This window comes from Telopea speciosissima, chromosome 8 (genome assembly GCF_018873765.1).
Source record: "Telopea speciosissima isolate NSW1024214 ecotype Mountain lineage chromosome 8, Tspe_v1, whole genome shotgun sequence".
Classification (NCBI taxonomy): Eukaryota; Viridiplantae; Streptophyta; class Magnoliopsida; order Proteales; family Proteaceae; genus Telopea; species Telopea speciosissima.
Window position 1 is genome coordinate 9,545,825 of NC_057923.1, and position 23,552 is coordinate 9,569,376.

Consider the following 23,552-nt stretch of genomic DNA (forward strand, 5'->3'; position numbering starts at 1 on the left):
GTTTTGATCAGGGGATCATTATCTACTCCATTTCCCCAAGTTCCTCTAATAGGGGGGAGGAAATGGCCACCCTACCTCTACCCAAACATACTGCCCGGGTGGGGTCCATCCCCCCCCCCCCCCCCTCTTATTCAGGGGACTTGGGAATGGACCGGGCAGGAAATGGAGCAGATAATTTCCTCCAGGTCCAATGTAACTTAAATTCAAATCTAAGCCTGGATCTCATGAACTGGGCCAAGCTGTACCAAAAAATTTGATGGGCTAGAAACCCAGCCCAGGCCACATAAAATATAATTTTGGACAAGTGAAATCATAGAATCATCTTCTTAGATTGAAAGTTAATTCATGAAAAGAGAATCATACACACTCCTCTGAATCATCCTTTCTTCCTAGTTTGTAACAAGTAATGTATATAGCATACAATTAGAACATGTTAATTGGGTAGTCTTTCATTTTGATTGAATTAATTGGGTAGTCTTACATTATGACCCTCCCTAGACCCCGTAGTGGTGGGAGCCTCGTATACTAGGTACACCTTTTTTGTGTTTTTTATCATCCACCAAGGTTCCTTCGTATCCTTTCAACATCTTGGCCTCCAATTTGGAATGCATTCTTCAAAACTTCATCTGGAATTCGAGGCTTCGATGCGAATGTAGCTAATGATACAAGCTGCGCACCTGGATTTTGACTATTAAGGCCCGCCACCGCAACCGCTGGCGAAGACATATCGATATTGTAGAGAAAATGGGTAAGACCTTTTGGGAATACAAACGAGTCTCCTGGTCTTAACTGCTGGGTAAAGAGCTTGTTAGAGGTATCAATGAAGCCCACAAGAATGTTACCCTTAAGAAGAATGGTCACCTCAGAAGCTCTAGGGTGAGAGTGTGGAGGGATATACCCATTCACTGCAATGTCAACTCGTGCCATTGTGAGTCCTTGTGTGTTTATGCCTGGTAGGTTTTGAATGTTGGTGAGGGTGACATTGAAACCAAATCGGTTTGCACTTGTGTTGCCAGGCTTGGCTAGAATTGATGTCATGAAATGACATGAAATTGCTTGTGATGGGTTAATACAGGGTGCACCATTGAGGAACATTGAGTGAGGGTTCACCGTATCGGCGACACAAAAGTCTTGTAACGGTTCGGGGTCTGATGTGATGATACCTAATAGAACTGCTAAAATAAGGGTTTGAAGCAGCAAATGTTTGCTCCTCACCATGATTATATTGTCCCCAAATGAGAGGGTTTGAATTTTGGTAAGTAGTTTGAACCAAAGCAGATAGATCATATATAGTAGAAGTTGAAGAGTTTAGTAATGTATTGGGCTATTGGGATGAGTAGCGTAGGAGAAACCGAAAGAGGTAAAAATAAGGCAAGTTGGGCCTGGGTGGTGAAGTATGAATTGGGGTGGCCTTAGTGGTCTTAGCCATTTGTTGAAGTAAACCAAGCAAACTTGATTTTCTTTTAAGCATAAGCTTTCTCTTCCCACAAAACAAAGTAATTTTTCTGTTTGGGTTGGATTGGAAGTGATTGTTGCATCTGCCAATGAGTTATATTATTTGTTCACCTAAACGGATTCTTGGTCTCCAAATAATTAATTTGTAGAATGGGATGAATTAAGGGCCCACTTGATAACCTTTCGAGAAATAGTTTTTGGTGTTCTTCTGTTTCGAAAAATGGGAAAACAATCAAAAACCCGCTTGATAATGAAGTGTTTTTTGTGACTATTTTTGAAAACATAAATCAAAACTTATGCTCCTTGGAAGACTTTTGACAGAACATGTTGGAAATGTTCTGTCATTTCTCAGCACAAAATTGAAAACTTGTTCCCAATAAAAAGTCTCAAAAATCCATACCTAACCACTCTTCCAATTTACCCAGCTCTCACAAGCTTCGTCCTCTTCACAGGGTCTGAGAAGAAAACTCTAACAGCGGTATCGTGCTAGATCCATCTACGGCCTCAGGTACCCTCTAATGTCGATCTCTCCTGACTTTCTCTATCGCTCTGTTGTTGTCTCTGTCTTTCTCTCTCGCTCTCTCTGGCTTTGTGTCTGATTGGATCTAGATTTTTTTTAAAGCTTGAACATACCCTGTTCACGAGCTTTGAAGGCCGCTGCATTGGGGATACAATATCTCCACCGCAAGGAGGGAGAGCATCCTAGTAGTCCTTTGGTTTCCCACGATTTTCAATAGCCCAATGGTTCAACTCTCCTGGCAGGTATGCTTCCTTTTTTTCTTCTTTAAATTTGTTTAATCCATGTCTCTGGACCTCTGTATCAATGGATCTAGTGTATGAGTTTTGTTTGTTTAGCCCTTGGTTATTCATTGAAGTTGAAACTCGAATTGATTTTTTATTTTTATGTATCTGAGATTCTGATGTTTATTCATATTTCTTCACCAAACAATGCCGGTGCCAGAGCATCTATAACTTATCAATGGATCTTGTGTATGAGTTTTTTTTTTTTTTTGTCAATTTCTTTCTGTTCAATAACGGTGTGTGCTAGAGCCTGTTGGTTGCTGGCTCATTGGGTCCAATTTCACTTCACAGGTTTCAGTCCTTGAAAACCCAAAAATCCCACCTACAAATTCTAGGGCCATTGATCTCTGATCTGTTTAGGTGTCTTCTGGAAACGTTTTCCAAAACAAGTTTACAAAGCAGGTCAAAAACGATTTCTCAGCGCAGAAAATGAAAAAACTTGTTATGTTGTTTCTCAACACAGTTCCAGCACAGAAATAGCAGGAAGGTTATCAAATGGGTACTAAGAAGCCTTTCTATGATTAAGGGAGTGGCCGGGGATTGTGAGGGCTCAATCTCTATCTATTTGTATCGTATGGGAAAAAATACCACGATGTTGGATTGGGTATTCTTTCTCACGTCTTCTCACATGATGAGTTGTGAGGTCCATACTGACACTCTCTCTCCTCATACAAAAGGTGGGCCCCTATGCCTTCATTGGTAGTTCTCATTGTGGCAATGTGAGAAACCTTTGCCCTTATCATATTTAGGAATAAGAAGTTTCAACAAATGATTTTTTTTTGCGGACTCCACAAATGAAATTCATGTCCAACATATTATAACTAAGAGTCATACTGAGTTTGCCCTCGGGTGTTAGAGCTCGTGGGGAGACACTTTCGGTACACCTCACAAACATTCGAAAGGGATGCTTAACTTTCTTTGATAATTTATGAGAACCCTAATCTTTTGAGTCTTCTATTTGTTCCCCTGAAAGGGAAACCCTTGAGGTAACTAATTTCTTGTAGTTGCTACTTAACTTCTTGTTTACACATATGGATACAAATTAACCTTGTGTACTTAGTTGATGCTTAAATCAAATATACATACTTGGATTCACCTATCAACATAGAACTAAGAATTAATCTAAGATCAAATCGGTCAATGAAGTTAGTCTTGCATTGGATTGCATAATTGAGTAATCATGTGGAGACATGCATGATTGAATTAATATCTTTTCTTTTTGGGTAAACAAAGCTTTACTGCTGATAACGTGTATTACAAATGAAATCCGAATTATAAGATTCAAAAGGTAAAATGCATTCATTACCCTAAAACTCCAAAGTTCAAAGGCGTGAAGGGCATTGCCATCCAATTAGTCCCACACATTTAATATTGGTGAAGTCTAATTTTGATCCAGAATGTGCGGTTGAGATCTTCAAAGGGTCATTTCAGCCTCAAAACGATCTCGGATTGCCGAAAAATGAAGTATGTCATTGCCAAAGGCATGGTGTTGTGTTGGGCTCATCGAGATCTTCGAAACAATATATTATGGGATATACGTTATGTTTTGATCCGACCCTGTCCGGTTTGACAATTTCTGGGTATAGGGGTATTCTTGTACTTCTTCAGGTTAGGGCTTCTCTATATAATATTCTTATCTCTGAGAGGACTGTAAGAGAGGTTTTTGTAACATTTTCAGAGAATAGTGAAATTCGTTCTGTTGCTCGATCGTGGATGTAGCTTCCATCTTGGGGGTGAACCACGTAAATCCTGTGTGATTGTGTATGTTTGTTCTTCTCTGTTTTTCGTATTTCTTCTACAAATCGCCGTTCTGGGCGTTATTTTCTTAACAACCTTTTTCATCAGGGACAAGGGTTTTAAAACAACAAATCGGAATCTAAATTAGGTTCAGTCAATTCTGATTTAATTTCTTTCTTGATCAATCGACTGGAATCGGTCAAGAATCAATCAGGAATTGGCCAAGATTCGATCAGATTCCATCTAAACTTTTTTGGGGAACAGGAGATATCCGACCTTTGGCCAACTAAATCCCCCAAGGCTCGTGTATGACCCCACAACACCACAAACAACCGGACTTGGAATCTGGCGCTATTGATTCCGATTCGAATCCCCAGATTCCCACAATCCAATTCCCGATTTTAAAAGGTCCACTATAAAAAATCAAATTACCTTTTCATCAAGGATAACTCTCAAAATTAAAGTTTCCTTTTCAACTAGTACCAATCTCTATCGGCTACTTCTGTCAAAAAAAAAAATTTCTCTATCGGCTACCATGGTCCATGGAGGGTGCTGGTTGAGAATTGAGAACCCCGGCCCAAATAAGGCCCACCTCACAATCAGCCGGACCATATGATCATAACCATTCAAACTATTTGTAGGGGCCTAAACCAAACTTTGTGTGGTCTTCTATATGAGGGCTAAGTTTCCCTCCACCCATAGAGGACGGTTCACCCACCATATTAAAGTTGACAAACCCTTCCTAGGATTTTGGTATGTTCCAAAATACCCTCCTGATACCTTTTCCCACCCTCTCCTGCCCCACGGTGACCATTCACCATATCATATATATGACATTTAATGTAGTATCAATTTTATGGGATAAAGAATGCTAACCACTGGTCCTTTCTACCTTTCCAAAGGTGTGCCAGTCATTTCACGTGCGGCTATGTGTATTTTACGCTAATCGATGGTTAGCGGTCCTTTTCCCCAATGTTTTTATAAGGAATTTTTTCATGGCTAAAGGCCAAAGCCAAAGCCCAAAAGAGAGGACGGTCCATGGGCCATGGCTACATCCGTATACTAACTATACCATAACCATTCACTACTTTGTGGTTTGGGCCCACCTGTTATGAATACGGCCCACGCCTGGTTCTATCCTTAATAGGCAAAACCATTATTGATCGCTTTAATACACTCACGTCACATCACTCCACGTGTGAGTTGGTTTATCACCCACTATCCTTTTTAACTGCTTTTCACTTGTTTCAGTCTTTCTCTCTCTCCTTCGTGGTTCTCTGAAAAATCTGAAAATATTTTCACCTCTCTCACTGTGGCCTGTGGGCCTTCTCCTTCGACAGCCAGAGCACAGACTGTTCTCAACTTCTGGTCCTACTGGAAATTTGGAATCCCTCGTCGTTCTTGGTAGGCTCTTGATCGGAATGTGTTTGTAAGTATCGATGAAGAAAAAAGTGTTCGATTGTGCCTAAATTTGTCTGGTTTTTAACTGTGTGATTTGAGTTCTATTTTATGAACCAATGTCGTCTTCTATCACTCACCCTCTCAGCCATGGTGGATTTTTTTTTTTCTTTTGGGGAATTCAATTTCTACGATTTATTCTATAAACGCTTCAATGGTTCAGTAAGTGCTCAAGTCATTATCAGGAAAAAGCCCTAATAATGGAAATGGATGATTCTAGAAAACCCAACGTTTTCCTTTGATAAATTTAGTGTTGATAAGTGATGAGTGGGGTAACTCGGTGGTGGGCAGTTACAGTGTCGTAAGAAACAAAAAAGAATCTAAGTGGAAAGGAAGAAGAGATATAGGGAATGTAAAAGGAAATTAAATAAAGTAGATGTAGTCTATTCCTCTAATGTCACTGGTTACCACTTTGCTTGTTTCTCTTTTTGTCTCTTTCTTATCCTCTTCATCTTCTTACTCCTACAGTTATTTAGTGGAGTGCTGAGGCCCATGTTGGTCACAAGCCCTTCATTGTTTCTGCATCGGACTGATAACTCTCAATACTCTCCCCTGATCTCAGTGAATTATGGAAGAATCCAGTGTACAAACTCAATTTCTAGGAGATGAAAATGAGGTAAACCCATCTCTTCCTTCCTTGACTGTTGATTTGATTTCACATTCATGTTGTAAAGTTCACCAATTGTGAGTTACTTTTAAGAACTTCTGTGATGTATTTTGTGTTCTTGATTGAATTTGGTCGGATATTACCTTAACATATGGAACGATCTTTGTTTTAGAGGGAAAACCCAGCTTCTTCTAAGACTGCTCTTGAGGTATCAGTTTCATTTGGTAGATTTGAAAATGAGTCATTGTCTTGGGAGAGATGGTCATCTTTCTCACAGAACAAATACCTGGAAGAAGTTGAGAAGTGTTCAACCCCTGGATCGGTGGCTGAGAAGAAGGCTTATTTTGAAGCCCATTACAAAAAGATTGCAGCACGAATGGCTGAAGAACTAGGACAGGAAGTGCGAATGGAAGCTCACACCTTGGGATCAGATGAGAGAATTTCTGGAGATCTAGGCAACAATGGTTGTGAGTTTAATACTGAACAACTGGGACAGGAAGTGCGAATGGAAGCTCACACCTTGGGATCTGATGAGAGAATTTCCGGAGATCTACTCACCAATGGTTGTGAGTTCAAGACTGAATCCAGTCCATCAATAACTGATGCAAGGGAGCCAACAACCAATTCGCTCAGTTTTGTTAGTAGCTCCAACACCGATGAGTCGGAGGACGCTGAAGTCACTGACTCAAACAAGGAAGCTGCACTCGATGTGGACTGCCGAGGCACATTCGATGAGGAGGTGAAAGAAGAGTTGGAAGGAAGATTTGATAGTCCAAAATCAAATACACTGGAAATGGGTATTTTGGTAGAAGAAAACAGCCCAATGAGATCTCAGGCCACAATGTTACTTCCACAACAATTGGGCAATGGCACAGTCAACAACAAGAAGAACAAGGTGGAGGATTCCAAATTGAAGCTGCCGAAGGAATCTCAGAAGGTTAAGTATTGAAAATCACTAACTAATAGATATTTGTGGATAACGTGAGAGGTCATTTTTCTAATATATCTTCAGGATTTGATGTTTCAGAGGACACCAGCTTCTAAGAAAAAGAGTTCGACAAGAACAAAGAACAACCCAGCATCCCATACACCAAAATCACCACAGATCTCAATCCCTGAAACATCATCAAAGCCTAGACTAGCTTCTGCTGTGATGTCTACCACTCAAACTCCAGTTACTAAGGGAAGCAGATCATCCTTGCAGACGAGCCGGAACCTTTCCACAGTAGAAAGCAGGAGATCAACTAAAACCTTCTTATCCAAGTCCCTTGTTTTGCAGTCTGAAAATTCTAAATCAGGTTCTCTTATGACGACAAGAAAGTCTTTCATAATGGAGAAGATGGGAGATAAGGAAATTGTTAAGCGGGCATTTAAAGCATTTCAAAATAGTTTCAACCAATTAAGACCTACCATTGAAACAGAACTTTCTGCTGCTAAGCAGGTTTATCAATTCTTCTTGTTTGTATCTGCTTTAAGACCCTCCCTAATCTTTGACCTTCTATTTGTTATCTTTGGTAATTAGTAGCTGAGTCAGTTGTTGAAATTCATTCTCCGCTTTGTGCAGGTCCCCACAGAGGTGAAAGGGCAAAGTAAAACTGCTTTGGTGACTAGGAAAAAAGAACTTGAAAGGTAATGTTCGAAATTAGTGAATATGCAAATAAATCTGTATGTTTTCATTCATGCAATGTTTCTGTTTCTGATGTATATGCCTGTATCGTCATATTGGTAGATTTTTGTAGTTGAAACAGTTATTAGGTACACTCTACTAGTTACTTAGCCAACTTCAACAATTTCTAAATTTCTATCAACAAACTATAGAACAAGGAATGCGGTGGAGGATGTGAGAACTCCAAGAACAAGAACACAGATGGGTGCAAGGCAAAACTCTGTTTCAGCAAGGTATGATTTCTTACTTTGGATCAAGCTAGTCAGCCTTAGTATGGGTCGTATTGTCGTACAGCCTTATCATTATATGACCATACTAAGAATGATGACACTGATTTGGAGAACACAAGTTGTTTGTTTGGAGAAAACTCTAGTGGATTGAATAAATCTACGTCTGAATATTATGATTGTTTGGATTCTGGAATTTGTGTGCCAAGGCCCATCCAGTCGAGCATTGGGAGGATATGGAATTTGGACAAAGAAGATTGTCTTCAGCGTGAATTTAGCTAGTGTATTTACTTTGAAAAGTTAATTTTTCAATTTTTTTTATGGCAGGCCCCTCAAAGCAGCTTCTGTAGATCATTTGCAATCTGCCTCATCTTCTCCATTTGTCCTGAGAAGTAGTGAAAGAGCAGAGAAACGAAAGGAGGCATCCATCAAATCCGATTCTCTTTATTTAATTCTATCTCAACAAAAGGCACGATTAACCACATTTCTTAATGTTTTCTTTCACTGATGTGTTCAGTTCTTTAAGAAGTTGGAGGAGAAATCTAATGCTAAGGAGGTGGAGAAGATGCAACTCCAGTCAAAATCTAAGGTACATCTGCGGATGTTGAGAATTTTCTCCAACTAGAGCATCATTCTGGAACTTTTAAGTATAGGCAATTTTGGACAGATGAATGTAAGATTTGCCCCCCCCCCCCCCCTCCCCAAAAAAAAAAAAAAAAATGAAAAAGACTATCAAAAAAAACTCTGACAGAGGACAACTGCCTAGCGCAGTTGTACCATGGTGTGGTAAGGCCATGCTCACCAGGAGGTCTCAGGTTTGAGACTCCTGGCCCTGACCTCCCCTCCCCCCATATCTATGAAAACTCTGACAAATCTCTGTTTTCATGTTCATCTATTACTATCACCTCTCCGGGTGATTATGAAGAAATAATCATATTAGTGTAGTTTTACAGTTATTGAATGTATCAATATCCTACTGTTTGATACAGGAGGAAAAAGACGCAGGAATACGAAAGCTAAGACAGAGCCTTAATTTTAAAGCTACACCTATGCCAGATTTTTATGGTGGTCAAGTGTCAAAAAACCCTGTCAAATAAGGTATGCTCTGACCACTCTAATCTTTTGTTACCAAAATCCGTAATCATCCTTCAATTGAGTAAATAATTCTACTTCAAGTTGCTCAGGGACATGCTCTCTCATATAATGGGAAAGGTCAAAACAGTCGTGTGAGCAATTAATGCCATCACACTTAGAAGTTTATTATAAATGATGCAAAGATGCACTCAGACATAAACAGCAGGCATCCCCATATTTTGTGAATCATTGAAAGTTAGAACTAGGTGAACTAAATAGCACCTTTCCTCTTGCTGGTGATCTCTCCTCTCCTTGTTGGGAGTGGTGGTGATGGTGGTTTGTGCATGGAGTGACGATTGGGTCAGGTTGACTGTAGACATATAGTGTGCGCGTGATGCATCATTCTTCTATTTTCTTACCTGGTAAAGGGACTACAGTTTCATTTTTTTTAAAAGGCAACAAGAAAAAGAAGTCAGCCTGGAATAATACCAGAGTAAAACACCCTTAAGACTTCCTCAGTAAGTAGGGGCAATAACATAGAGTTAGCTCCTATAATGCATGCATATTGCTGCATTGGTTTGCTAGGCAACAAGGTTGTTTAGGTTGTCAATATATTTGAATGTGTTCCAATAGTGCAATAATGGTAAGAGTTGCATTATTATCCTCTATTGTGGTCGTGTTGCTCAAAAATTTTAGAGCACTAAACATGTGGCACAGAAAGAGGATGCAGGTAAAGTTTTTAAGCCATATCTGTTGGGCCTCTCTCTCTCGCTCTCTCTCTCTCTCTCTCTCTCTCTCTCTTATGAAATGACCTCTCTGCCCCTCTACATGAAACCGTTTCGTTGCTCCTCGTTGGTGCACTACCCTATGCCACTTGCTCAGAGAACCCTCTCCCTTAAAATAATAAATAAATAAAACCCTAGGCCCTTATATTGGCTTGGCAAGTTTGGGATTGACAGTTTGGAACACTGGATATCTAGGCAAAGAAATTATGGATCTCCTCTGCAAATTTAAATTGGTAAACTATGCCATTTAGTACATGTTTTCAATGTATGTTTATGGGGATAAATGTGCTAATGAGGCAATTTGACTTGTCAGGATACCTCATGGACCAGCGTCAGATAGGTGATGAGTTTCATGCATACCCTACATAAGGCTGGGACTAAGTAGGAATCTTCATGGCCCTCAAAACAGAAAAAGAAATGATTTTATACAAAATGGGTAAAATGATCATACATGCATTTTGGAGGTAAACTAGAAAACTACATTGGTCAAGAGATACACAGAGATGTACTTATTAGATTGAAATCAGAACCACAGTACATTAATTAATCGTCAATGAGTGACAAACTGGATATATGTAGCGATCCCCTTGTTAATTCTTCTTGTATTTAAGGGTTCTACTGGTAATGTAAAAAGGATCAAAGGCATTGGAGCAGGTTCCATACTTGTGTTGTATTCAGACAGTGCATGTAAAAACAATAGTAGTTTGGGCTTTCGTTTATTTGTACTATGGGATGGTCATTGTTGAATGTGAAATGAGAGGAAACTAGGTACTAGAAGTCCGAACTTAAAATTATTTAATAAAAATTTGGCTAAATACCTTCAGTAACAGTTCCCAAAGATTAAAACCATGTGCCTTCAGAATCATGAAATTCTACTTTGAGAATATTATATCTATCAAAGTCATGAACATTACTGGCGCCATCAGATGGGTGGTTCAAGACTAAAGAACTACTGAGGAGGGTTTTAGAGCTATGGATGATGGAGAAATGCCCATAATGAAATTACATTTAAGCGATTTACCACTAATTTGATTACCGCACCAGGTTAATGCATACCGAAAAGCTAGATGTGCAAATGGCCAAATTTCATTGCAAGGGCTTCTAAACAGCTCTTGATCTAAGATTTGTCCTAACCGTAATTGAATTAAGCTGTGATGTCTCACCTAAATGGTTGCACACAGTGGAATGCCACTCATTGTTAGACGCAGGAGTTATAACTCCGTCAATTTGTAATAATTCCTAATGTTTCATTGGAGCTGTCCAATTAGATCCTCACAACTATAATACAGTTCAAATTCTAACTTTTACTTCCAAGGAGGTTTGATTTATAAAGATGTGAACTCATGTGATGCCGTGATCGACCACCAACACAAATCCTATCTTCCCTGGCAATTTGGATTCTCAAGGATCCGAACAGGACTAAACATGCTTATTCCAAACCAACTGTAATCATGGGGCTGTAGCATTAGAACAGGATCCAACTTTAGCAGTGGTGATGCCCCAGTTTAGTTTCCAGCTAACCTACCCAGAAGAACTGGTTCATCAAGATCTTCAATTTTATCCTGAACATTTGAAGAGATAAAAAGAGACTGAAATTGCGGGGCAAAATTTCTTTGTTATGAACTATTTGATGCAAGAATTACAAGTGACTATATCTATGGTTTTACAGAAAGTTTATAGAGCAAAAGAATATACATGTCTTTCCTACTATACTTTTTCATCTTTACAATAATCCAACAACACAGCTCAAATGCAATCTGTTTTCCAAGCCTCGTAAGTGATGACCTAATAGCATGCACCTGCAATCACAAAACAAACTCCCTTGTTATGGAACTTCAGATGGGCAAATAACATCCAATAAGAAATAGCAGTTTGTGGAATAGAAATAATAAAGCTGATGGAAAGAAATGGCCAACTTAAGAATAAATGAGGTTGTGCACCAGTTTTCATAGAAGTGTTAAACCTGTCTTCATAAACTGGCCGCTTTAGCCATTAACTCGCTTTTTCACAGAAAAGTCTCATCATTATACAAACAATAGATAGAACAAGACAGAAACAAGCAACTAAAACTATAGGGAAATGATAAGAGTTTCAAAAAGAAGGCTTGAGGAAAGCTCCTTGGGTCTTTCAAAGGCAGCACAGGAACAAGAAAATGGAGATCAGCAGGTAAGAAAAATAAGACCACCAAAATGGGTTTAGCAATAGGGATTACAACTGAATGTAAAATGGCATGAGAAGGTTGAGCCTCGGAATTATTAAAAAGAAAATTTAGATGACTAAGAAGCAACTACTTCCACCTGAAAGATGCAATGGATGCAATCAATACAGACTAACTACTGCATCATGCTGTCTAGAAAGATGCAATGGATGCAATCAATACAGAATAACTACTGCATCATGCTGTGCTGTGGACTACGACCAAGGAAGCACACAAGTGACTTATTGGATGGTGCCATGGAATTGGCAGGACTCGGGCTTCAAAAAAATAGAATGTAGGTAAGCATATCTAAGGCCAGATTTGGTATGATTTCTATTTCAATTTCGTATTGATTTCGTGAAATAATCAACAAATAGATTTTTGGTCAAGAAATTGACTTTGTTTTTGGTTGCATCAGTCTGAAATATTTCAAGAATAGGAAATCCATTTGTTAGTTCAATTTTTGCGAATAGATTCTCTATATTTCTTTGGGAGAAGGAGGTGGTGGTGGTGGCAGGGGCAGGGCTAAAAAAGGGGGGAGGGGGGTGGCGGCACGGTGGTGGTGGGGGCATGGTGTTTTATTTCCAACATTAGAATTACTGCTTTACCCATCAAATAAACCATGTGCTCATTACAGATCAAAAGTGAATTTCAATTTCAAAATGAGACTGCTGCTCAGTTTTTTCAGAATTTGTATTCCATTTGATTTCTATTTCACTGAAATAAGGTGCAAAATCAAACCAAACAATATCCGAAATAGAAATCACCCCATGAAATTGAAATAGAAATCATACCAGATCAGGCCTAAAGTCACATATTTATAGGAAATCGAAGCTAAGGAAGACTAACGTCCTCCTGAAACATGTCATTGGTATTTATGGTAAGAAAGCTCTGGATTAGCCTAAAGTAGCATGCTGCCACCATAGTAAGATTTTCTTTATAGAAGAATAAAGAAATCTTTATAGACAAATGAAGAGAATACAGAAATGGGAATGAAAACCTCATTGTATAATACAGCTCACAAATAGAAGTTCCTCCTTAAACCCCTACCAATTCTAAACTACATCCTAGATAATACTTGGTGCTTAAAATAAGCTGACTGAAATTGAAAACTCAGCTAAAGCCTAAAAAGAAGCCCGATGTGTAACTCAAGGAAAACCTTGTGAATGATTTTACATGGTGAAAAAGCAATAAATTTGCCCCACTATCACTGGCACAAACATATAGATGAAATAATTATCAGCTTGTTTACCATCAAACAATACTCGTTGTTCTAGTTCTAAGGTTAAGCTAACTGGAAAATTATATAACAAATTGCCAGATAACTACAGATCCAAATTCAAGGTTCAACGTCCCATCAACAGCAATGTTAGACTTTTTCAAAGTAATTAAAAAAAAAAGGATTCAAAAACTTAATCAAGTCCATTTTGAAAGTCTCATCACTCAAGTCAAAAATATGAACTAAATAAGATATGTTATGGTTAGGTGTGATTCTTGCTCCATTTCTTTCTTTTAAATCTGGTTCATACTCCCTTCTACCTTGCTAGTTTGCTCTCCTTGAGGTCCTATCTAAGATATATGCTTCATGTCCTGAGGATCACCACCCCTCCTTTTTTTTCTGTCTATATATTATTATTTCTTTTTTCTTTTTTTTTCTTTTTTTTTTGGGGGGGGGGGGGGGGTGGATACTTCATGTAAGGTTTCCATTATGGAGCAGGGACATCTTTTGTTAGCTTGTTCAGATGGTCACTTGAGTTAATAACCAAATGTATCAATGGCATCCAGATGATGCTCCTTTCATGTATGCATTCTCATGCATATAGCAACATTATTGAGTCCAACTTCGATGATAAGTGTAATAACATAGATCTATTAACAATAAAAACAAGACCACTGCCAAAGTATATGGAACATACCAGAAAAGCAGCTTCGCAAGGTAATCCCGAGATGTTCCAAAAGTATTGCAAAGCTCAATATCACCATCTGGTAGGTTCTCTGTTTTCTCTATGACTGAATCTTCCAGGAAACCGGAGGCAGTATCATCTTTTAACAACTTTTCCAGTATGTTTTGAACAAGTTCATGAGTAACTTTCCCAACCTCCGAAGATGATGGACGAGATAATTCAGTCACCTGTTTAAATAATTCAAGTATAAAGATATGTGAAAATTATGAGAGATGCACCATTAGCTTAAAGTACACACCGTTAAAAAGGGGAGGGGGGGAGGTGCTACTGTAAATCAATGTAAGTGAATACCATGTTTGGTTCCAAAGTTCGCAAGTACTCTAACAAATCATTATTCCCTCCCCCATCATATTCCAAGTGCAAATTTTCCTGCTTCTGAGCATTCAATTCCTGAAACAACACAAACTTGTCACCTTAAAATGCAACGAGTTTTCATACTATGGAGAAGTGAGGTTGAAACAGGAGCATATACAATATGAACGCATCATGGTTAACGTCAAGCAAATTTATGCATGCAACAACAACAAAAAACAAAGATCCAACCTGGCAAACAACAAGTTATTTGTGTTGGGAAATAGGTCCAAACTTGATGATAGTGCTAGAAAGATGTAACTGACTTAAGCCAACAATACATATCGATGAAACAGATGTCCATGTTACTTATGCTCAATTGACTAAGGTTAATACTAAATTGGTTCCTCATAATCTTGAAATATAAGAGAGAGCTACACTTTTGAGCATGAGGGGAAAATTCACGACAACTGATCCCTCTCACCATAGAATTGGCATGTGCAGGAGCAAACAAAAGAATTTTTGAGGACTGGAATTGCAGCCTCCTCTTCACAATTATAGAAATTGGAAGGAATTTGTTCTTTTGCACCTTGCTCAACAAGATTTGTGGGGCTCAAGATGAGAGATTTGAACCTATGAAGGGGCCCAAGCAGGTTAACGTCAGGACCTGTTTGGAGCCAAGGGCAGCTTGACCCCTTTTATTTTATATTCCCACTAAATCTCTCACTCTTCATGTTTACACACAAAAACTAAACCAAACAAAATAAAAAAGGAAAATGATTGGAAAGTATGATGGGATAGGATAAATAGGCTGTGAGGCTAAGACAAGTCATTTTCTTGGAGTTTGACAGATGCTGCTCAGTAACTGGTGGAGGCGGATTAGGAGAAGGGAAGATTTCAGAGAAGAAACCTTGCAGGGGGAGAGGAAATCGCAAAAGAAGGAGGGGGGAAAGAAGATCGCACACGCACAGCCACAAAGGCCTCAACCAAACAACTCAATTCATTATTTTTCAATCTAATCTGTAACATCGGTTACAAGCCGATATATAAAGAAAACTCCAAACAAAAAACAGAAATTAACCCAACTAGGAAACTAAGAAAACTAATTTTACTCAAATAAGGAAATAATTAACTTCGTACGTAGCTATCTCCTAAAAAATAAAAATAAAATAAAATAAAGTCCTAAAATATCCTACTAGACTAAAGACCCAGATTTGGACCCGGTTTTCGGTCTGAGTTCCCAAACGGGTTTGGACTGGTCCAAGGTAGTGCCCCTGCATCAATTCCCCCAATATTGAGAAAAATGGGACCACGAGTTTTGTAGAATGGTAGAAATAAAAGCACACGAACGGGGGTTATTTGCTCATTGTCTACAACTTGAAGAAAATCCAAAATATGAAGCTTTGGCGGGGTTGCATCCATGGCTGAAAATCGTGGGGAAGAACGAATTCAATGTGAACATTTGTTGCTGCAGTAGAGTCTGTTGTATCTTCAGCCATAATAACTGCCTTGTCTTCCTTGACCGGTACTTGTTATCCCACATCCGAGCGGTCTTCCTCTTGTGCTGACCCATTCGATTCGTCCTGTGACTACACTGTAAGTATCACCTTCTTTGACTCCAGGGATATTTTTGTCAGCCAATCCTTGAAGCAAGAATGTCTGACGCATGTGAAAAGGCCGTAGGATGCACAAATTTTTATCACGATCAGCAATGCCTATTTGTTTTTCCAATCGCTCTCAACCCAATTTAATAATGTGCTGAGAAGATTCAAACGCTTCACAATAAGCACCATCACCATACTGAGAAATGGAAAATTCGACGAACACATAATCCTCAGACTCAATAATGATCTGGTTGGTCTTTGCTAGCATATCCACCACGGACCACGAGACGAAATTGTCGCTTTGCCTTTCATCAATAAATAGATCAGCAAGCTTTCCATAGGGCAAACACACTCTAAATGTAAACACAAAGGAATCCATCGCTATGGGCCCAAACACTAAGAGGAGACTCAAATCAAGGATTTAGTGGGTTTATGATAACAATGGCAGAATTTTAAATAGAGTCACAATAGGGTGGCAGTTTCATAATATTAGAAGTTTATTGCAACGTGTTGGGGAGGGGCAGAATTGGAAGCAAATTAAAAAAAAGACAAATTAGAATAAGAATAGAGAGAGGGTAAATTCTGGAAAACAAAATAATTTAGACTTATAAGTAAAGTAGGACGTACGAGGGGGGTAATATGGGAAGAATGGGGTTTTAGAAAGGGAACTTATCATGCAGTTGGAAAGTTGGGTCTCCTTCGACCTCTAGAGAGCAAAATTATTGGAGGAAGTGCAGCTGTCTCCTACTTGAAGTCTTGGACACGAAAACCAGCAAGGGGATTTTGGATTCCAGGAGGATTTCTTCCACGCGGGAGCCTAATTGACCTACCGCCGGATATTCAGGAGACCAGTGGCGGGGGCCGATTTCTCTTCCCCTTGTGTGTTCGCTATCACAATAAGGGGAAGAAGGAGGATAATGTGTGGCTGTTGGAGTCGGAAGGGGATTAGGGAGATGGAGGGCTGCGGTGAGTGATATTTCCTTCTTTTTTTTTTTATCGCAGCTCTCGGCAGAGGAAGAGAAATAGAATTAATTGAAGGGAATGAGAGAGGTTGATGGGGAAGGATGATGGATCCTTCGGCTCTGATACCAAATTGGTGGAAGGCCGATTAGGAGAAGGGAAGATTTCAATGAAAAAATTTTGCATAGGGGAGAGGAAATTGCATAAGAACAAGGGGAGGGGAGAAAAAAGATCACACACACACACAGCCACACAGGCCTCAACCAAACAACTCAATTCATTATTTTTTCAATCTAATCTGTATCATCAGTTACAAGCCAAAATATAAAGAAAACTGCAAACAAGAAAATAGAAATTAACCCAGCTAGGAAACTAAGAAAATTAAATTTACTCAACTAAGGAAACTACTAACTTCGTACGTAGCTATCTCATAACAAATCAAAATTAAATAAAATAAATAAAGTCCTAAAATATCCTACTTGACTAAAGACCGGTCTAGGTTCCCACACAGGTTTGAGTTAGTCCAAGGTAGTGTACCTGCATCAGTAACATTGGTGGCTTTGTGGAGGAAACAGGCATTTGGAAGAAAAGGATCATCTCAGCGGGGCTTCTATGGTATTATGCTACATCAGTAAATGATTTCTGGTTAGGCAGAAAAGTTGGGTTTGGTGAATGTTTGAAAGATAACAGTGGCGGTTGTGCAGCTTGAGGTAGTAGCAAGTCTTTTAAATAAAGAAAAATAAGAGAATAGAGAATGGGAAGGGGAAGGGGAAGAAGAAGAAAACTTGAATGAGTCCACTCACCATACAAAGCAATTGAAGTGCAAATTCCTCCATCCATGACTTTCAAATATGCAATTTGCAGCTCTTCATATAGACAGAATAAACCGAATCCTACTTGAGCAAACTCCTAATCGGACCCATACTAATAACTCTCACAGCCAGCTTACAATTAATTAAAGAACATCCAAATAAAACCCCAAAGCAAAAGAAATTATGACCAGATCCTCTCCTGCTTGTATACAAACTCAAGAGAAATGACTATCACACTAACTACTGAGTAGGGGTGTGAGTTGAGCAGGCCTGGGTTGGGGAATTGATAAATTGAACCAAATTGAGCCCCAAACTGGCCTGGCCTTTCAATTTGGTTAAAAGTCAAGCTTGAATTTGGCCCTATTTGCACCCTCTACAACAGACGAAGCACTATGACTGCACACAAAATCCAGACCCATTGAACCCCCACTCATAGATCCAACAAGGAGAAAAAACTCCACGTTAGCTAAAAAATGGGTGCAAAACATTACTCCTTGAATTCTCCTCCTGAATGTCTAACTCTCTTAGCTTTAGCATTTGCATCTTTTGATTATGAGAAACATGACTGTATTTAAGGATATTAAACAACAGATAAACAATGGGCTCATGATATTTTCTATACCATCGAAGGCTGGAATTTCCTATCCTTTGTGTCTTTAAATTTGATTTTCAAGGATAGGAGAATACAGTTTCTGTTTTAATCCTCACATACTTAATGTACATGAGGAATGTTCGGTTTACCAAAGCTGTAGCATTACCACTCGTATCACAATTGTGATATAAAGTAACCAAAAAAATTTTAATTCACATCATACTTATGCAGAGCCCAACAATATTTTCCTATTCCAGAAAAATACTTGTAGTTATTAAAAGAATTTTTTTTTTTTATACAAACAAACTAGTTTATTTAATTTTCCATTTCTTCATTTTTATTTTTTTCACCATCATTTCTTCTCACGCTCGAGTTAATTTCTTGTGTTTATGTACAAGCGTTATCCTACAAAGAGCAAAGAAGCAGTTGTGCGTGTGAGAGAGAGAACATTAACCTTCTCAATGGTAGCCAACTCAGCTTTTAGCTCAGCAATGTAATTCAGAGCATCGGGGGATAAGTTCCCTAAATCCGGAGGAGCGCTTTCGTCCATTGCATATTCACTGAAGGTATCAACATCAACATCAACATCGACGTCCCTACCTTCCCTCTTTTGATACTCCGTCGCTGAAATCTCACGCCCATGAGAAGCAACCGGGGCTTCCGAACTCCCTGGAGAGATGTCGAAGTTCCTCATCAGAGAAACCCTATACTCCGCATTCCAAAGAGTATATCTGACAGATACCGAAAAAAAGAAGTACTAATTCACCATCAAACCCAATTGTCCGAATTAATGAACGAGGGCAGTATAAGGCAACAGTACAGCAATAATAGTAGATACCCGGTGATGATAGCAGAGACGAGGAGGCGATCGAGAGGACGCCTGGAGACGCTGACGGTGACAGAGAACTGATCAGAAGGAAGCAAACCAAGCATCGCGGAGATGGTGCGCTTCATGGAATCCCTAGCGGCAGTGGAGACGCCCTTGGAGATGACGGAGGTATCGAGGGGTTCGATGCGTTTGAGCATACCGGCTATGACGGAGAATTCACGATCGAAGCCAGAATTTCGCGTGAAGACGAAGTCATCGGCAACGCCTCCACCGTCGACTCCAGATACTAGACAATTGAAAACGGGAAGAGAGGCCGAGCGATTCTTAGCGGTAGAGAAGTTGGTGGTGACGGAGATGGCGGGAAGTAAAGGGCGGAGGAAGATATGGCGGGAGAAGATAGGTGGTGTTGGTGTTGGTGGTGGTGTGGAGGGTTGGTGAGGTTTCAGGAAGGAGGAGATGTCGTTGGAACTGAAAAAGTGGGAAAGCAGGTGAGCCTTAGATGCGGTCGCCATAAGAAGCCCCGAGGAAACTCGATGCCTCCTCCGCTAATGGCTGAGGCTTTTTTTGGTTTCTCTCTCAGCTGCTGCGGTGCGCTGCTCTCCACACGCTTCTACGAACTGCTTTTGCTTTCTTTTTAAGATGATTCTGTATTTCTGTACTTGTTTCTGACTGTACAATCTTACAAATCCCCCGACCCGAACCGACCCACATATCCACCTAGTTGTGAATAATTTGAATCTTTCTTCTTTTAACTCTTTATTTTTTACATTAAATACTACCTTGTGGTTTTATTTCTAATGTATATTGTCCATTTGGGGTTAAACGACCATGTGGCATCCATGATCTACCCTCACCCAACATTTTGGAGGCCACGGTCTGGTCATTTGAAAGTACTATTTTCTTTTTTGGTAGAAAAAGTACTAGTCAAACAAAAAGAGGGGGGGGAGTGTGAGGTATGGAACCATGACAGCTCCCATATGCTTTCAATGAGGGAAAATTTTGTTGTAACCAAAAGGGGTGAAACAAAATTTATAACATTTAACCCTTTTAGTATAGGATGGTCTAGATTTGCAAACGAGAGATTTTAAGATTTCCTATGGAAGGCTTTTATCTGACCAATTAAATCTCCTTGGAGTTGTTCTGTTTTTTATGTTTAAAATACTGCAGAAATTTAAAGAGGAGTGCGATTAGTAATAAATTATAAACCATTTAATGAGACGATAAAATGGATAAGATACATATTCCAAATAAAAATGAATTGTAAATCGGTTATATAATGCTAAGATATTTTCAAAATATGATATGAAATATGGATACTAATAAATTCAAATTGCAGAAAAGGATAAATATAATATTGCTTTCATAATACCATTTGGTAATTATGAGTGGGATATTTGGATAAATAACACCCCTTCAAAGTTTCATAATATAATGAATCAGATATTTACTCCTTGTCGTTGTGTGTGTAATACCTCCGCCTTAGTGCGTGTAATCCATTCTTCTCCCCTCCTTCTCTACTCCTTCCGCCATGATTCTTGGAATTGCTACCGGTGATGAGGCCGACGATGTCGACAACGATGACAATGAACCTGCCCTAGCAAAGCAACCCCCCTTTCATGGATCATCATTGCTTCACTTTCCACCCTGCTTCACCGCCCTCTGTGCCCGCCCCCCTTCTGCCTTGCTCCACCGTCCTCTGCGTCCACACCCTTCCGCCCTACTCCACCGCCCTCCATGCCCACTTTGGTTCTCTGTCCTATGCGCCTGCCCCCCTTCTGCCATACACCTCCCCCTCCCCTGAAGCTCCCCATTCTACCCTATCCAATCTCAGCTCTGTGGTTGGTTATGATTTTTTAGCCATTTTGCCGAGGGGCTCCCAAACAAGGGAGGTTTTTCTTTTTTCTTTGTTTGTGTGTTTGCAGGTGATGCCGACCCAGGTGCTAGTGGCACTAAGATTATCGTCAGCTCCGAAGCTCCAGCCGTCGCTCAATCTTCACCATCCCTCTCCTATCGCCGGACGAAGCTCCACTCATCGATCCAACAGACCTTTGTTGATCAGACAAGTCTGTTTGAAAGTGGGCTGTGACAGCGTGTCGACACACGTGAGCAGTTTGGCGTTGGTCTGTTCGGCACGTATGGGGCCCCCTCTATTGGCATGCATGTGCATGCACTTAATTTTAGCTGTGTCTACAGCTTTTTTTCTAGGGAAGTGGTTGTGGTCCATCCCCTAGTCTGGTTGTGAGACTGGGTCAATTTCCACTCCTTGGTTTTGGATACCGTAAATCCATACCTTGTGCTTATTATGCTCTCTATCTGTTTTATATATCTTGATTTCCTTTGCTTGGCGTCGCGCGCGCATGGATGAATTGCCTTCTTTCTACCCAAAAATATATATATATTTACTCTTTTCTACCAAAAAAAAAAAGAATCAAACATTTACTCCTTATACTCAATTTATTATCAAATACATGGATGATGTCTTGGTCTTCTCAAATTCCTTCGACCAACACTGGAAACATTTGCATATCTTTCTTAAAAAGTCAAGTATGCAGGATTAACCGTCTCTGCCAAAGAAGTGAAATTATTTCAATCAAAATTTCAGTTTTTGGATCATAACAGTTACCAAGGCACTATCATAACAATTGATCAAGCAATTCAATTTGTTGATAAATTTTCTAATGAAATAAAATATAAAAATCAATTGCAATGCTTTTTAAGAAATTTAAACTATATTGTTGAATTTTAGAAGGATTTGGCAAAAGATTGCAAGCCTCTATTCCAACAGCTTAAAAAGAAACTAGAAGCAAGGACAATTGAACATACAAATGTTGTCAAAAAATTAAAACAAGGCTAAAGAACTACCTTGTTTAGCCCTTCCAAATATTGAAGCTTTTAAGATTGTTGGACTGACACATCTGAATAAGGTTATGGTGGAATTCTAAAGCAACAGAGAACTCCTACAGGAAATGAACAATTGATACGATTTACTTCTGGACTTAGGAAACCACCACAACAAAATTACTTTAACAGTTAAAAAGGAAATTCTAGCTATAGTTCATTGCATTACTAAATTTGATAGTGATTTGCTAAACTAGAAATTATTGGTTCAAATTGATTGAAAAGCAGCTAAGAACATGCTAGAAAAGGATGTTAAAAATCTAGCATCCAAACATATCTTTGCTCGTTGGCAAGCAATTTTATCAGTGTTTGATTTCAATATTGAATCTATTAAAGGAGAATTAAATTCGTTGACTGACTTTTTAACTCGTGAGTTTTTGCAGGGACAAAAAATAGAAAGGAATAGTTTTTAGCTTGTTTGGCGGCTCTTCTCAAATAATTCGACCTTCTCCCAGAGGTTTTCAATATATGCCTTCTCCTATTCACTTGCAATCGCCTCCATTATCATCACCACCTTCATTCCCAAAAAATTCATTTTAGTGAAGCATCAACGCTATGCCTTCTTTCTATTGAAAATGAACACATCCATAGACGTCCTTCTAAAATTGCGTTTATATATCTTACTAATGATGACCATCCAAATAGAATTTGTAATGATAAAGGCCACTAATTTTATCAAAAAAATTATTGTAGAATCAACCAGTGGCAATCACTCATAATTTCCATAATAATTTGGTTATAACATTCTCAAAAATGCAAATTTTTAATGTTATCACTTATAGTGAATGAGACTTCGATCCTCTTAAACCAAGAGTTCTATATGATCCAAGGCTCAAAAGGAAGTCTTATAACTATTATGATGATATAAAAGCATGAGATCAAGTATTTATTTATTGAACCCCAACTCAATCTCATAACTGGTTTATTCAATTCCGATTCCAATCCTTAAAGGATTCTCCAAATTGGTTTAAATACTGGTTTGTGATTTGACGTCTTGTCCATGAAATTCTTCCTCCTCACAGGTTATCTACTACTTAAGCAGAGTATATGGCAGTGACTAAGGCAATCAAAGAAACTATTTGGCTTAGAGGTTTGTTAGGAGAGTTCAATTTGGATCATGGGATGATTGTTGTCCATTGTGATAGTCAAAGTGTTATTCACTTGACTAGAAATCAGATGTATCATGAGAGGACAAAGCACGTTGATGTTCGGTATCATTTCATTAGAGAGATAATTGCTCAAGACAATATCCAAGGGTTGAAGATTGGTTCTGAAGACAATCCAACTAATATGTTGACCAAGCCTTTATGTGTTGCTAAGTTCAAGCATTGCTTAACTTAATTGGTGTTTTCCGCATTCGAGTTGAGCCCTTGGAAGGGCTGTTTTATGTGTCTTGAATGGGATTTTTTCTAAGATCAGTAATGATAGTGGTTTGGGGGGTGCAGCCCCCACGGTACGATACAACCCAACCCAATGGATCAACCCATTTGGAGGAGTATTACCTTGTTTTCGTGTCTTCTTGTGTAAGCAAGAAAGAAGTGAGATTTTTGCGGTTTTCGTGTTAGGGTTTTGAGAGGAAAGGCTTTGCTGCATTG

At 39.1% G+C, this 23,552-nt stretch overlaps 3 protein-coding genes across 7 annotated transcripts; 1 reads left to right on the forward strand and 2 right to left on the reverse strand.

Moving 5' to 3' along the window:
- Nucleotides 1-408: 408 nt before the first annotated feature.
- On the reverse strand, nt 409-1,223 carry LOC122671915 (germin-like protein subfamily 1 member 1). Its single transcript, XM_043869401.1, has 2 exons — nt 547-1,223; nt 409-465 (listed from the first exon to the last, which is right to left on the reverse strand). Exon 1 carries the CDS (start codon nt 1,216-1,218, stop codon nt 553-555), a length of 666 nt encoding a protein of 221 aa, XP_043725336.1. The 5' UTR covers nt 1,219-1,223; the 3' UTR covers nt 409-465; nt 547-552.
- A 4,637-nt stretch (nt 1,224-5,860) lies between these two features.
- On the forward strand, nt 5,861-10,532 carry LOC122671309 (protein WVD2-like 7). Of its 5 annotated transcripts, none has more exons than XM_043868447.1 (10): nt 5,861-6,067; nt 6,231-6,440; nt 6,540-6,995; nt 7,071-7,499; nt 7,623-7,687; nt 7,877-7,957; nt 8,279-8,372; nt 8,469-8,540; nt 8,941-9,050; nt 10,114-10,532. In XM_043868447.1, the coding sequence occupies exons 1-9, from the start codon at nt 6,020-6,022 to the stop codon at nt 9,046-9,048; spliced, it is 1,563 nt and encodes a 520-aa protein (XP_043724382.1). In that variant the 5' UTR covers nt 5,861-6,019; the 3' UTR covers nt 9,049-9,050; nt 10,114-10,532. The 5 variants fall into 5 exon arrangements, with proteins under 5 accessions (XP_043724382.1, XP_043724378.1, XP_043724379.1 ...); XM_043868446.1 differs by having other exon boundaries at nt 5,862-6,067; nt 6,231-6,513; nt 6,613-6,995; XM_043868443.1 differs by having other exon boundaries at nt 6,231-6,995.
- An 864-nt stretch (nt 10,533-11,396) lies between these two features.
- LOC122671310 lies at nt 11,397-19,638 on the reverse strand. Its single transcript, XM_043868448.1, has 5 exons — nt 19,069-19,638; nt 18,685-18,961; nt 14,263-14,361; nt 13,924-14,138; nt 11,397-11,609 (listed from the first exon to the last, which is right to left on the reverse strand). The coding sequence occupies exons 1-5, from the start codon at nt 19,569-19,571 to the stop codon at nt 11,534-11,536; spliced, it is 1,170 nt and encodes a 389-aa protein (XP_043724383.1). The 5' UTR covers nt 19,572-19,638; the 3' UTR covers nt 11,397-11,533.
- Between the last annotated feature and the right edge of the window lie 3,914 nt (nt 19,639-23,552).